Source organism: Salvia hispanica, chromosome 1 (assembly GCF_023119035.1).
Source record: "Salvia hispanica cultivar TCC Black 2014 chromosome 1, UniMelb_Shisp_WGS_1.0, whole genome shotgun sequence".
NCBI classification, from domain to species: Eukaryota; Viridiplantae; Streptophyta; class Magnoliopsida; order Lamiales; family Lamiaceae; genus Salvia; species Salvia hispanica.
The window spans coordinates 44900966-44915266 of record NC_062965.1 but is presented as its reverse complement, the minus strand read 5'-3'; the positions used below and the strand labels follow the sequence as shown (position 1 = coordinate 44915266).

The following is a 14301-nucleotide window of genomic DNA, read 5'->3' as shown; positions in this document are numbered from 1 at the left end:
ATATAGGGCAAATAGATAATGGAATAGTGAGTATCAGTTGTACAATTTTTAGAACGTTGAATAATGAGTTGAAGTTCAAATAATAAAATAACATGAATTTGTCATGCATATTATTTTGTTTTAGTATTGAATGATGAGTATCTGTATCTTTGTGTAATTAAGCAGTTGTATAATATGTGGAATGTTGAATAATGAGTTGAAGTTCACATTGAATTTGTTATGCATATATGTGTTTGTTAATACACACAAAACTCTGGGATTTAGTAGTCCATAAGGGTAGGGTGTAGCACCTACTTATTGGTAGAAGTTATAACCATAGGATAGTGTTCACTAATTGATCGAAGTTAAATCCATCCTCTAAGGGTTTAGTAATTCATAGGGCTAGGGTGTAGCACCTAATTAGCAAATGTTGTTTACGATTTTATACATTACATTTTTGTATGTAATTTTATGCATAAAATACTACATTAACTAATACTTATAATTAAAATGTTATGAAAAATTATTTTGATTGTAGTTATTATTTTTATGCATTGATGTTTTCATAGTTTTTAATGTTAATCAGGTAGAGGTATTTGTATGTACTAAAGTTTAATTCACAAAACACTGTAGGATTTTTAAAGCTTATTTATGTAAGCAAATTAGTCATCAAGTTATTTGTGATCACTAAATTTTGTCAAATTTTTGTAATTTGTTATGCTGTAGGACTGAACATTTTTACAGATATATGTTTACATATGTATTTTTTTATTTTTATAAGTTCATTTATGTAATTTAAATAATTGACAAATTAGTTTTTGAGGTGTTCCATTTATTGTTCATGGACATGTTTTTTAAGTTTTTGCTTAATTTAAAATTTACGATAGAATGTTTAGAAGTGTGTATGTATGCATTAGTTTATACTGAAATGGAATAACATTGAAATGTGCGAATTATATTTGTGTTTGTTAATACACGCAAAACTCTATGGTTTAGTATTGTATAAGGCTAGGGTGTAGTAACTAATTTTCATCATATTATGGTGTTGATTAAGTAATCGTGATAAATCTATATCCAAAGGGTTTAGTAATGTATATGATTAGCAGATAGTAGTATTTTTAATAATTTAATACAATACTTTTTGATGATGATTATATTGCTTTGTCAAGTACTTCTGCATTAACTAATACTTGTATCACCTCCGTGCTATGCACGGACTAATATATTTTAAAATATTGATTTAATAAAATAAATTATTAAATAAATAAAAATAGAAACAATATCATTATATGAAAATTATAAATAAAAGTCTACATGAAAAAACTTTTTTAAAGAATATGAGTGAAACAACGCGCGGTAGTAAAAGAATGACAAAAAGGCTTGGATAATTTCTTTGCTAGATATGCATAAAGAATACCAAATGAAACGTATAAAAGCAAAAGTCATATATAAAGATAGGGGAAATGCTACGTGGCCACATTCTCACAAGGGTATAATAGTAATTATAATTTCTAAAATATTAAATATAGTAAGTTCAATTTTGAGTGCTTTGGTGGTTTTACTTAATTGTCCTTTGCAATATTTTAAAGAGTACTAATGTTCTTTGAGGTCAACCCACTCGCGAATATTTTAAAGAGTACTCAGATTTAGAAATAAAATTGTATTCGCCGACCCAAAGACATTATCAAATGATAAACACATGTCAATTTAAAAGGCACATTGTATGAATTAATGGTAGGAGATGTTACAATGAGGTCAACCCACTCGCGAATCTGGTTTACAGAGGCAAAGCCCAAATGTCGTTCTTCAAATCGAGCACAAACGAGACCCACCAATAATCGTAGTCGCTGTAATAACAGGGAAACGTTACTCCTCCAATATAATTTTCAGTCGCCGGAGGAAAAAAGCGGCATCTACCAGACTACCACTACAGTGCTGCTTCAACGTTTGGGTGAAGGCGATGGATGGGTTTTCTTATTTGTGCCTAGGAAATTCTCAGTGCAAATGAAAGAAAGAGAGAGGGCAATCGAAAAGTACAGGGGCAAAAAAGAAATCTTCACTCCATTTCTGAGGTTGTGGGCCCATCCAGATTTCAAAAACCACCTTCTTCGTAAGGTTAATTTTAGGCTATTTCTAAGCTGAATAGTGTGGGCCCAACCCATATCTAGGGCCTTGAAGATTTGAGTGAGAGAAACTGAACATTGGATTTGCCCCAGATATGTACCCTTTTCTGGGCATATCCAATAAACTGAACGAGCCCTAAAGATAGAGAGGATAAGATATATCTAATGGGAATAGTAGAATTATACTATCTTGAACTTGCTTGAGAGATCAACTTGTTTAAATTACACAACAATTTATTCTATTTTGAGCAATTGAATATGCGAAAAATAGTAAGTGGCGGCAACGTGCATCTTCTTCTTCTCCCTCATTCTTAAACTCCCCAAACTCAAAACTAAATCCCCTAGATTCCTCTGCACAAATTCCTATCCATGCCACCGCTTCCTCAAAATCCACTCCGACTCAAAAAAAGAAAAAAATCATCAAACAAATGAGAGGCCAAATTCCTCAAACAAAGGCACTCAACGATCTATGGTTGATGATGGTCCACTGTTTCTGGCCGCCGCCTCTCTCCATCTCCTTCCCCACCCTCTCTCCGCCGCAGTCGCCCACGACATCGCGGTGCCTCCATATTTCTCCAACAGCTTTTGGCTGCTCTTCATTGGGATTTCGATGGTGCTGATGCTATTCGGAATAGTCACTTTGTTGATCGATTTTAGTAAGCATGAGGTGTGGAGTAGTGTTTTTATAGGAAGAAAGAAGTTGAAAAATGGAATGAAGACATGGGTAAAAGAAACCTCCCACTCATTCCATGCTTTTTATAGTTCACGCATTTTTATTTAATCAAACATTTAAACATTTTTAATTTAAATTTATCATTATGTATATGGGAAACCAACTAAATATTCTTGGGCGAGAATATAGGAGCACTAATCCCTCTTTTTTTCGGCAGTTTATTAGCAGATTTATGGAATAAATTAGCTTTGTTTTTTAAAATTTTAAATTCCCTAATAAATATCCTCAAAACTTCAATTATTTTTTTAAATGTCCTCAAAATTCTCTTTTTATATATTGTATAGATACGCAAAATTTATCAATATTTACATCTGTTTGTTGTTATTCGTTTTTTGCATTGATGTTTTCATAGTTTTAATGTGAATGTGTTAGAGTTATTAAAAGTTTAATACACACAATTCTCTAGGATTTAGTAGTACATGAGGGTCTCTAGGGTTTAGATTTAGGTGATTACATATTGATATTTAAATTTTATATTATTATATATGAATATAAGATTTGTGATGATAGTTTATATTATTATATAGTTTTACATAGGTAAAATATATAACTTAAACTGATGGTATTATATTAATAAATTATTTTTATTACTATAGATATATTTATGGCACAAGTTTATGTTTATGCAAAGTTGAATTTGAATGAAGATAATTAATTAATTTTAAAAATAATGTCATTTGAATATCAACATTTATTTTTAGAACTAATAGAATACGCAATATGGTAGTGATAAAATGCAAACTTATATATTGTACAAACTCAAATGTCCTCAACATAAGTTCAACATAGTTTCAATAAAATCAATATCTTAAATATTGTTCCTATGATAAAAACACATGTTTTTAAAAGTAGATATTATTGTTTAAGTATTTATTATATGTCTGTAAATGTACTTTTAAAATTTTCAGTATATTAACATGGAAAAAATTGTACACTTATAAACTGATTATTTAATAAAACACTGGTTTATTTATGGATTAATTTTAACATATGGGCGTTTCATATTACGTGGGACGTGCATAATATTGAGGGTTATATGTTAATGATGTCTGTATAAATTATTTAATTTTGAATTTATATAAAAAAATTGAAAATTATATAGAATTGTAATAGTAATAACTTTAAATTGCTTACTAACTTTATTTATTATTTTAATTTATGATTAATACATCAAATTACTAATTATAGTATCACTTTTTTTTACTACAGAATATTATTGTTCGTGATTGATCTTTTTAACATTTATTTATACTCCGTAGGTTATATTTAGTTTTATATTTAAAGTGTGTTTTGATTTCAGGTTTTTAATTAAAAATTGTTGGTAACCGTGTCAATTTTAAAGAATGATGTTGTGCTCTGGCTAATTATTTTTCTTCAGTTTCTCTCTCTGTAGACAGTGATTTGGTTTTCAGAATCTTTTCAGTTTCAGCTCAAAGAAAAGCAAAATAGCGATAAAATTTCGGATTGTTTTGCTCGGTGGATTAAGATTTTGTATTATTTATTTACAAAAATTGATAGTATTTCAATTGATTACTTATAATCAATTTTGTACGAAAAAATCTTTAGATATTTGGATTATTTAAATTCGGAATGGATATTGTAGGAATACTATTTTCAGTTTGTTATTGTTTGTTTAATACAGTCTTCTTTGTCTGTAGGATGAAATGGGGAGTTCTGATGGGGAGTCTTTTTCAAGTCCTAGCTTTGATGTGCAGCCGAATATCTGCATTCATGTGGGCAGGAATTTTGATTTAAGAAGATTAGTAAGATGTTAAAATTAGTATTTCATTTTTTTGATTATAATACTAATTATTAAAATATTATCTATTGACTGGTTATTCGATTTATTTGTTTTATTTTATTTATATAGGTACTTCCTCCTAACTTTCTAGGAAGTGATATGTGTTTAATTTCTACAGAGTGTAAAATAATGATGTTTTCTACTCTATTTCGATGGGAAGTTGAAGGTTTTTTTCGACATAGATGTTATTTTTTAGTAAAAGGATGGGATAATTTTATCATCGAGAATAAAGTGGTAGTGGGTGACACTATAATTTTGGAGTACAAAGGTGATGGGTTGTTTACAGCTGATATCTACGCGAGTTATGGTTTAATTAAGCCTGCACCGAGATTACTGAAGAGCTAGGAGAATGTTCTCGTGTGTTTATGTAATAATATTCTAACTTCTGAGATTCAGAGAATCCGCTAGATCACGGGGTCTAGGAACTCAGAGAATCCTCGAAACCCTCGGTCGTTGGGCACATAATCTTTTCGTGCTTCTCAAAACCCTCAACCCACTGTACTAAAAATGACTAGTATAAGGAAGTAGGGATCGAATCCCACAGAGATGGAGACGTAAGTAAACATGCAAGAGGATCTGGACACTGTTTTTGGCTCCTGCCACGCATTTTTGGGGTTGAGATTAGATTCCTAGACTCGGGAAATGTAAATAAACTATACTAACAGCTAGACCTAGGCAAACACAACGGGAACATGCATGACGAAAAACAAGACATAAGCAAGTTAACTCTCTATGGATAGCATTTTACCAAACCTAGCGAAAAACTTTTCCTAAAAATACCTAGACAAAGGAAAGACAGATCGTGGGGACCATTTCCCCAATTAGCAAAGTACGGATGAAAAGCTGCAAAATAACTAACTAAAGGCTCGACTAACAACTAGCTTCATCTTCTCTAATGATCCTTGATCACAAAATGCAGAGAAAAACAGAGTAAACGATTAAGCTAAACAGAGCAAGCTGAATTAAACCATTTAACTATGATTAACTACGAAAATTAAACAGATCTACTATTGCTAGACGAGGCGAATGAGAAAACAGAAACTAAGCATCAACACCATACAGAAATGAACAGATCCGAACACTGGACGCTTCATCCACTCCAGATCCAAGCCATCCACGACAAACCATTGTAGCTCCCTTCTCCGATCACACAAATTTAACCAGATTCAAACGATCAACTACGATCTCCACGCAATTTAACTCAAAACTCAGATCAATCGCTAAAAGCATCCAAAGTAAACAGAAAAACAGTAATAACATGAAACGAAACCATAGTAACAACTTCCATAGCTAAATGAGTGCAGATTCAACAGAAATTTAACAAAATACGTCCGAGCTTCGAACAACGAAGTCTCGGGAAATTCAGAACGGAAACTTAAAATAGAAATTAGATTGTATCTTCGCCTCACGTAGAGACGGTGTTGCACAACTTCGATGAAACTTTGAACCGTAAAAACCCCCAAACCGATCCCCCAAGTGTGTGTGTAGAGTGTGAGAAAACTAAGCTAAGAGCTAAATGGATGATGATCACGGTTTAGGCTGCTCCCGTTTCGCTCGCCGCTACTACGGGAATCGCTTATTCGCCCGGAGTTCGCTCCCAGAAATATAGCCATCCTTAGCCTACTAGTTAGTAGTTAGATACCGTATGAACAGGCCTGAGAAAACCCCTGTATGGCTTCTTCAATTTCTCGATAAAGAGAAATATGACCAACAGTGGTTCGAATGTATAGAAAAAGGCAATTGTGAACTCTCGGGAGAATCGATGACTGCATCAAAGATGCAGTGCTAATACATCTGAGAATTCTTAATTGGCTAGCCCCAGGGCTATGGAGCAAAGGACTATCCAGGACCTACACCGAGGTATTGACGGTCATTTTCAAATCTCGCAGAACAGAATGGGATACGATGAGATAGAAACAAAGACAGGGAACAGGTTCCCTACTCTTAACGGAAGTAATTGTCGTTCTGTAAGACCATAATGAAAACGCAATTTTTGTTTTTCTTCTAGGCGAATACGATATTGAGATTTTTTCCCGGAACGCGATTGGTTTCTAAAATCACTCCCGGCTAGAAAGAGATAGACTAGAAATGACATCTGTTATGTCAACGACCCCAAGGGGGGTATTAAATGAATGGAATTGGGATCTGGATGGAATATAATGACACGAGGGTTGCGCTCGTTGCGGGACTTAACCCAACACCTTACGGCACGAGCTGACGACAGCCATGCCTCTGCCCCTACCGTACTCCAGCTTGGTAGTTTCCACCGCCTGTCCAGGCATGTATGCCGCGTGCTCTTATTTATAAGGGATGGAGCTTCTAGATTCTTCCTTGTATTTCTCATTCTGCCCCTTTATCTAGGATGCTCCTCCCTCTGGTGAATTTCCTCCTTCTTGCTCACTTCCTCTGCCAGACTCCTCTATTCCTGGATCTGGCATTTTCTCTACACACCTGTATTACAAAACCTTGTCAGACCCGGGAAATTACAGAATTTAACCTCATAACCAATGCATGAAATTAGCCTTATCAATTACCAAGTAATTGTTTTAACTATATATAAGTTGATTTGAATTTAAATACACACAATCTTATTTATATTTAACAATTGAATCTTATTGTTGTGATTTTAGGTATTTTACGGAATCCAACAAACCTTCTTATAGTATAGTTATACAAGAAGAAAAACGATATCAATTGATAATTTTTCTCTGTGTATAATATATTTTATTACTCTAATTTATTACTCTTTATTAATAATAATCAAAAATATGATTTTATTAAAGTAAACTTTTTAGATTAACATGTTTTTGATTGTTTCGATTAATTCTGTACGATTAAAATTTTTAATATAATTATGATCATGGTATTGTGTTTTTCAAATGAAGGAACTGCCATTTTCATTTTGGAGGCAACATCTACCTGAAAGGGAAAGTCATCAAATTGTTCTTACGAGTTTTCGTCGACATTATTCTATGAAAGTAACACAATTTGATGATGATTTGCTAATTTTGCATAGTGGTTGGAGAATTTTCGATGATGAAAATGGTTTGGAAATTGGGAGCATAGTTACTTTTGTGCTCTTACCAGATTCATACATCACTTTCAAGGTTTCGATTGAACCATGATATTTCAAGCTATAATGATGTACTCCCTCCGTCCCGCTTAAGATGAGATATTTTCCTTTTTAGTTTGTCCCAACTAAGATGACACATTTCCTTTTTTGGTAACTTTCTCTCTCCAATTAATACATTCAACCACTTTTCTCACTCCTATTAAAATATTCATATTTCTTCATCTCTCTACTTTAATACCTACACCCATCTTCTCTCTCTTCAATTAAACACTTTAACCAATAACTCCTAAAATCCCGTGCCGGCTAAGCAATGTGTCATCTTAGCCGGGACGGAGGGAGTATATATTTCATATTTTGTGTAATTTTTATTAGTCATATATGTAAGATGTTTGTATTTAATAGCATAAGTGTTTAATTATTCAGTAATTACTTCGTATGATTATATGTTTAAATGTATGCTTTTGAATTTTGTGCACAATTATTGACGTTTTATTAAGGATGTTCTGGCATTGTTGTTATATGGTATGTTTATTTATTAAGGAGTACTATATTGAATGCTATGGTGTATGAGATATATTTTGTATTTTACATTTCGATGTAAAATGAGAAGTATCAATCGGTGGTAGTGTAATGTGTTGGGACTACCGCAGCGGAAGACACGGAAACCAAACAGGTCCTAGAACGGATCTATTTAGTTGATTATGCATTCGACTCCAATTTCATGCAATATTCATAGATCTATAGATAAAACATCAAATAAACACATAATCATGCATATTCGATGTAGATTCGATTGTTACCTCATAATCCATCATTGGATTGACGTTGCTAGCTGCACCACCCGGAAATCCTTGGTTTATCGACCACGAATCTTCCGTACTATTCCCTCGTCCTTGGTTCTCCATCCGTGTGGGCGGATCTTAGAAAACCAATTAAATAACTTTGAATGAATCTAGGGAAAACCAATACAAACACCAAATTGTCTAGATCTAATCCTATGAATTAGGATAGATCAAGAACAATAATCAAAACCCTAATTCTCCCACAACTATGGCTCGAAAATCGAGACCAAGAGGAAGAGGAAGGAGGCGCCGATTTCTAGGCACTAGGGTTAGGGTTTTGTGTTGTCTTGGATTGTATGCTAGGGTTTTCCTTTCATTCATTATTTATAGTGGACCTTATTGGGCTAGTAAGGGGATCCATGGAATGACTTAAGTGTTGGGCTCACCCATTAGATAAATTGCTAATTAAATCAAATGACCCATGATTTAATATATTATCAATGGAATATTATTTTATTCCACTAAAGAATAATATTGCACTCCCACTTAAATCACCAAATTACAAATAACTTGGGTCCATTTTATTTTATAATATTTCCCGCGTTTAAGATTATCTTGATCCATCAATTTAATTCTTTTGTCTGCTATGTGACTAGAATTAAATTAATTCTCCAAAGAGTTTTTCTAGTTTGAAACTTTATTTATTATTCGTGGAATAAAATTCCAACTGCGCAGTTTTCTGAATAATAAATTCCTTTTTCAAACACCTCTTGGGGATCACCCCTTAGGGATTTAATCATACCACACTGGGCACGCGAATTCTATGAAATAATATTCCAATACCTTCATGTTATTCAATTACTACCACCCAAGATATCATGAACTTGAGTTACGTACAAACTCTCACATATTGATAAGTCAAAGTGGCGTTTGATTGAATAAACAATATTGATATTAATATCATAGACTAGAAAATACTAAACTTTCTGAAATATATTCTTTCAGTAGATAGCAATAAAGAATACATTTCGGATTAGATCATTTCAGTGCTTTACCACACTAGTGTTACTAATCTCATCTTAGGTAAGAGAGAATTATCACAAACACCGCAACCATACCAATAGGTAGCCAAAACCTATCTAGGTTGTGAATACGATTTTCTTCTTACTAGATCTGGCCAAGTCCCCTATTGGAAAACTCATGAGGAGATTCATCGAATTTCCCTACTTGACCTTCTTAGTAAAAAGCCTTAGACTTGTTTATCATATTTCAATAATAAACCATTTATATTATATTATTTATTCTCATAAATAGGTAAACAAGTGGATGTGGCGTTTCTCGTATACATGCACAAGCTGACTGTACAAAGGCATGTACGCTCGAAGCATCTTTTAGTATACAAACCCCAACATAATGATGATTTGAACAGTGTTTGTCATTAATATTTGTTGATTCGTGTTAGATTTTGTAATGGTTTCATTGTGGTGCAGTTGTTTTCTTTTTGTATGTAGTTGTTTTCTTGTATATATGTTAGTTTTGTCAATTTGATTTCATTTTTCATTAATTAAAATTACATATAGAATAAGAGTGTTATTGTATTTTCTTTTAATGATATTGCTATTTTATTACTATTTGTTAAGTATTTCTATATTACTATACTATTACGAGAGAAAAAACAATAGTGCAAGTAAGAGGCACGTAGGGAGTTTGTATTAGTAGATGTTTATATTTGTAATCAATGTCATGTAATAGATAATTGCATTATAAAAGAAAACAAAATAGATATAATTTATGAGTATATGCAAGATAAAGTTTTTGTACTAATACTAAAAGTGATAAATTTTGTAAGAGTTACTAGTATTTACTTTATTTTTTCCACTAGTATTTAGTTTAACATAATTCATGATATTTATATATTATTAGATGTTTATGTTCTTAATAATTAGCATGTTGTCTATAATTGCATTGTAAATATAATACAAAATAGATGCTAAATCATGAGTACATACTATATTTTACATACTACTAATAGAGTACTTAAAAATATTGTTGTATTAAGTTAAAAATATAAATTATGGATTAATTATGATTTACCTCAGCCACAGTAACTTTGAATTTGAGTGTAGGGTTGCTCCATATCATCTGAAAATTCAATCGCATTCCAGCATGAAACGAGTTCTCATTGTAGAAATCTTTCCATCCTTTGGAGACTATCACCCTATCTTCAGCCTTTTTCAATTTTGTTTGCCATGTTTTCTTTTGGAATTCAAAGATTGCGACTTCAATATCTTTGTCTGTTACATGTGCCCTCCAGAATTGGATTGGTATGTGCTATAGTGTTGATTACATTAATTTATCAATTTTAGTTTTTCAGTTTATAAATACGTAAACACAATTGTTATTAAATATATTTATGAAACAAAAATATTAATTGTTACCAATAGTTTGTAATTTGATGCTGTTAAGATCGACTTGAAAGAATGCGAAGCAATAGGTTCTGGAGATGATGCTCTGTCGATTTCAATGATAGCTCCTTATATAAAGGATTGATTAAAACATGGAATATTGAAATATTTTGACAAAGTTGAATTTACTGTAATTACTTACCCCAATCTGGTTGGTATTCTTTACCACATTGCGTAGTACCATCAAATATAGTCACGTAGAACCTATTTGGTGAAATCAGCTCCAAACTCAAGAAATCTCCTTTTTTTAAATTGGTTATCGTTGTGGAAGTTTTTCCATCCGTCTTCCAAGCACAGTCTTCCGCTTGGAAGTATTCTGAGTTTTGTTGTCCAAAATCTGTGGAAACCCTTTTCGAGTGCACATGTTGGGCCAAGCTCATTTTGATATTTTGCTTGAAATTTTTGTGGGAAGATCTGTTGTATTATTTAACATAAATATAATTATATTTTTTAATCTAGATAACATAAAGAATGTTATATAAAAAAAAACAAAAGTATTAAATAAATTTCAATACTTACCAGCTTTGATTGTTTTTCGGATGAAATTACTGTAAAGAACTGTGCAATGCTATCTGTCGAGTATCTCTCCTCTGGTTGCATAGACATTTTTTAACAAATTGAACGTTTGAGATTAACAAAGAGAATAATTGAAGATGAAAATGGTTTTTGGTAAGAGAGAAAATTTACAGGAGTAATTGTGGAAGATGGAAATGGTTGTTGCCTTTATTGAATGGTAGGTAAGAAAGATTTTAATATTTTGTATTCGATTTTGTACATGCGTGTTCTTTGTTGACAAATTTGTTATTAAATAATATTATAATTATAATTATATCGTTACGTAACTAATTAATATTATTTATATATTTGTCATCATTAAGGATGATATCAAATGAAAACTCTAAATATTGTACAAATTCAAAACTGTGATCTCGACAATTGAAAAATGTTAACAGATCACAAAAAAGCATCAAGAGGAAAATGTCAACCGAATTTCAACGGTAGTTAGTGATTGATGCTTTGTTGATATTGTGTTGACATTAAAATCTTGAAATTTTACGTTGTGTTGATATTGTATTGAAAGGAGTTTTGAGTTTGTACAGTATATAAGTTTGCATTTTATCAGTACCCGTCATTATTAACTCACATAGGTTTATTAATGTTTATCGGTTGGTGGAGGTGCACTCCATGTCATTACTCAATTAAAAAAAATGGAATTGAAGGTCTTTCTCTCTCTTCAACGAGAAAAAATCCAGTGCTCCCGGCATACCACGGTGGACAGCTGATGTGGTATGCCCTATCAATAAAATTTTGACAACTAGATATATACATGGACTACACCTCCACCTATAAACACACATCGCTGCATATATATAGGAATTTTGCATGTTCACAATTATCCATATAAACAAGCATTAATTAACTTATATTCAATACATTTAAATCATTCATATCGAAATAAGATCGTGGAGTAAAATTTAGACAAATAGTATTATATATACATCACAAATTTACGTGGTCGTAAGCATTATATTTTTAGTGATATCATAAAATATTTTTATGAATAAAATAATAAATAAATAAAAACTAGTTCAAATTTAGAGTCATTACAGAACTCTTGAAACTATTTTATTTATGAAAATCTTTTATGTACAAACTATCGAATAATGTTGATATGATTAAACTTTATGGTTTATGGTTGGTGATTTTGAGTATAATAATTTTATTTATTTTTATTTTAAATTTAATTCTTATTTATTATGACAATTGTTCACTCTATTTTGTTTATAGTGATATTTTATGGTATACTAACGAAATTTAATATAGTAAAAATAATTTTTGGTCAGCTTAATTTTATTAACTATATCTTTGTATTTTAGCATAGAATATAAATATTACCAAATTAATATACCACGGAAAAATAAAATAAGAATTATAATGTATAATTTATACATATATATAATTTTGCACGATTCTAGCAATAAGAAAAAAAAAATGCCATTAAATAATACTCCTGTATGCAATGCTAGCAATAAAAAATACTTCCCACCATGTAAATTTTTCCCCGCAATCTTTATTTAATGTGAAAGATATAAAAGCATTAAATATAGCGTAATTAATGTGTGTATATAGAGATATATGTGTTATATAAGGAATATGCAAAATTTCTATATATGTGCAGCCATATGTATTTATAGATGAAGGTGTGGTCTATATATATATCTAGTTGTCAAAATCTTATTGGTAGGGCATACCACATCAGCTATCCACCGTGGTATGTCGGGAGAACTGAATTTTCATGGTGAACAACCCCCAACCACTTGATTGTTCATGTCATTTATTGAGTTAGCCAATGAGATTGTGTCAAATGGCATAATATCATTGGTTAATATTTTGTTTTTATAAAATTTATATATCTTTTACTTGTTATGTTAAAAATTTATAAAAGTTATACCAAAATTTATAATTTTTCATCCTCTATAAATAGAGATCACATTTGCTATAGTTTTGTACACAAAATAATTTCATATTTTTTATTTGTATATTTTTATAATCTTTAATTTACTTATTGTATTTTTATAAATTCTATTTTGTAATACTAATATTTTATATTATTATAAAATATAATAAAAATAAATATAAACATTTTGAATGGTTGTTGATCTAACTATTGGAGTGTAGAAAGAGCCAAAATGGGGTAATAGCATTCTATATTGTAGATGTAATAATTAACTTCTGTGTCATTGTAGATGTAATAATATCGATCTACAGAGATAAACATCTTGTCAAAAAATTTAGTTTATTAAATGTTTTTTACAATATTTTGTATGTATAATTTTTTATTTGTCATGTATAGATATTTCTAAATAATAATTATAAAGATGTATATATATAAACCTATGTTTCCAAATTTTGTATATCCAAAAATTGGTTTATTATGTAATAAATTTGTAATTTGTTTTTTGTATTATTATACTATACACTATTATTTGATTTTCTAGATTGTCATGTTTTTGGAAAACCTGTTGTACACAAATGTGATTCTTATTCATAAAAGGAGGTTTTGATTTTAGAAATTGTATTCTTATCATTTACCTGGAAAAAAAATTTGTTTATCATTAGGTTTACTATATTTATGTTAAATGTTTATATTTGTAATACTATATACTAGGCTATCAATACTTGCATCATAAATGTAATATCATATTATTATTTTATAGTTACAATTGTAGAGATTTTTAAAGTGATAACATGGAGTAGAATATATGCAAAATATTACTCACTTCTACAAAGCATTAGAAAGAGAGGTAATTAAAGTACATATTGTTTGGTCTTTAAAATATTGTC

General features: G+C 30.7%; 1 protein-coding gene across 1 annotated transcript; it reads left to right on the top strand.

Annotated features, from left to right (window-relative positions):
- The first annotated feature begins 2296 nt into the window (after positions 1 to 2296).
- Positions 2297 to 4624, top strand: LOC125202087. The gene is made up of 2 exons (XM_048100416.1): positions 2297 to 2826; positions 4494 to 4624. Exons 1-2 carry the CDS (start codon positions 2572 to 2574, stop codon positions 4608 to 4610), a joined length of 372 nt encoding a protein of 123 aa, XP_047956373.1. The 5' UTR covers positions 2297 to 2571; the 3' UTR covers positions 4611 to 4624.
- The last annotated feature ends 9677 nt before the right edge of the window (positions 4625 to 14301 follow it).

Bases quoted from the DNA above. Each gene is read 5' to 3' on its own strand.
- LOC125202087 (XM_048100416.1), top strand. From the start codon at position 2,572: ATGGTTGATGATGGTCCACTGTTTCTGGCCGCCGCCTCTCTCCATCTC. The intron at 2,827-4,493 runs GTAAAAGAAACC...CTTTGTCTGTAG, and splicing joins AAAATGGAATGAAGACATGG to GATGAAATGGGGAGTTCTGA.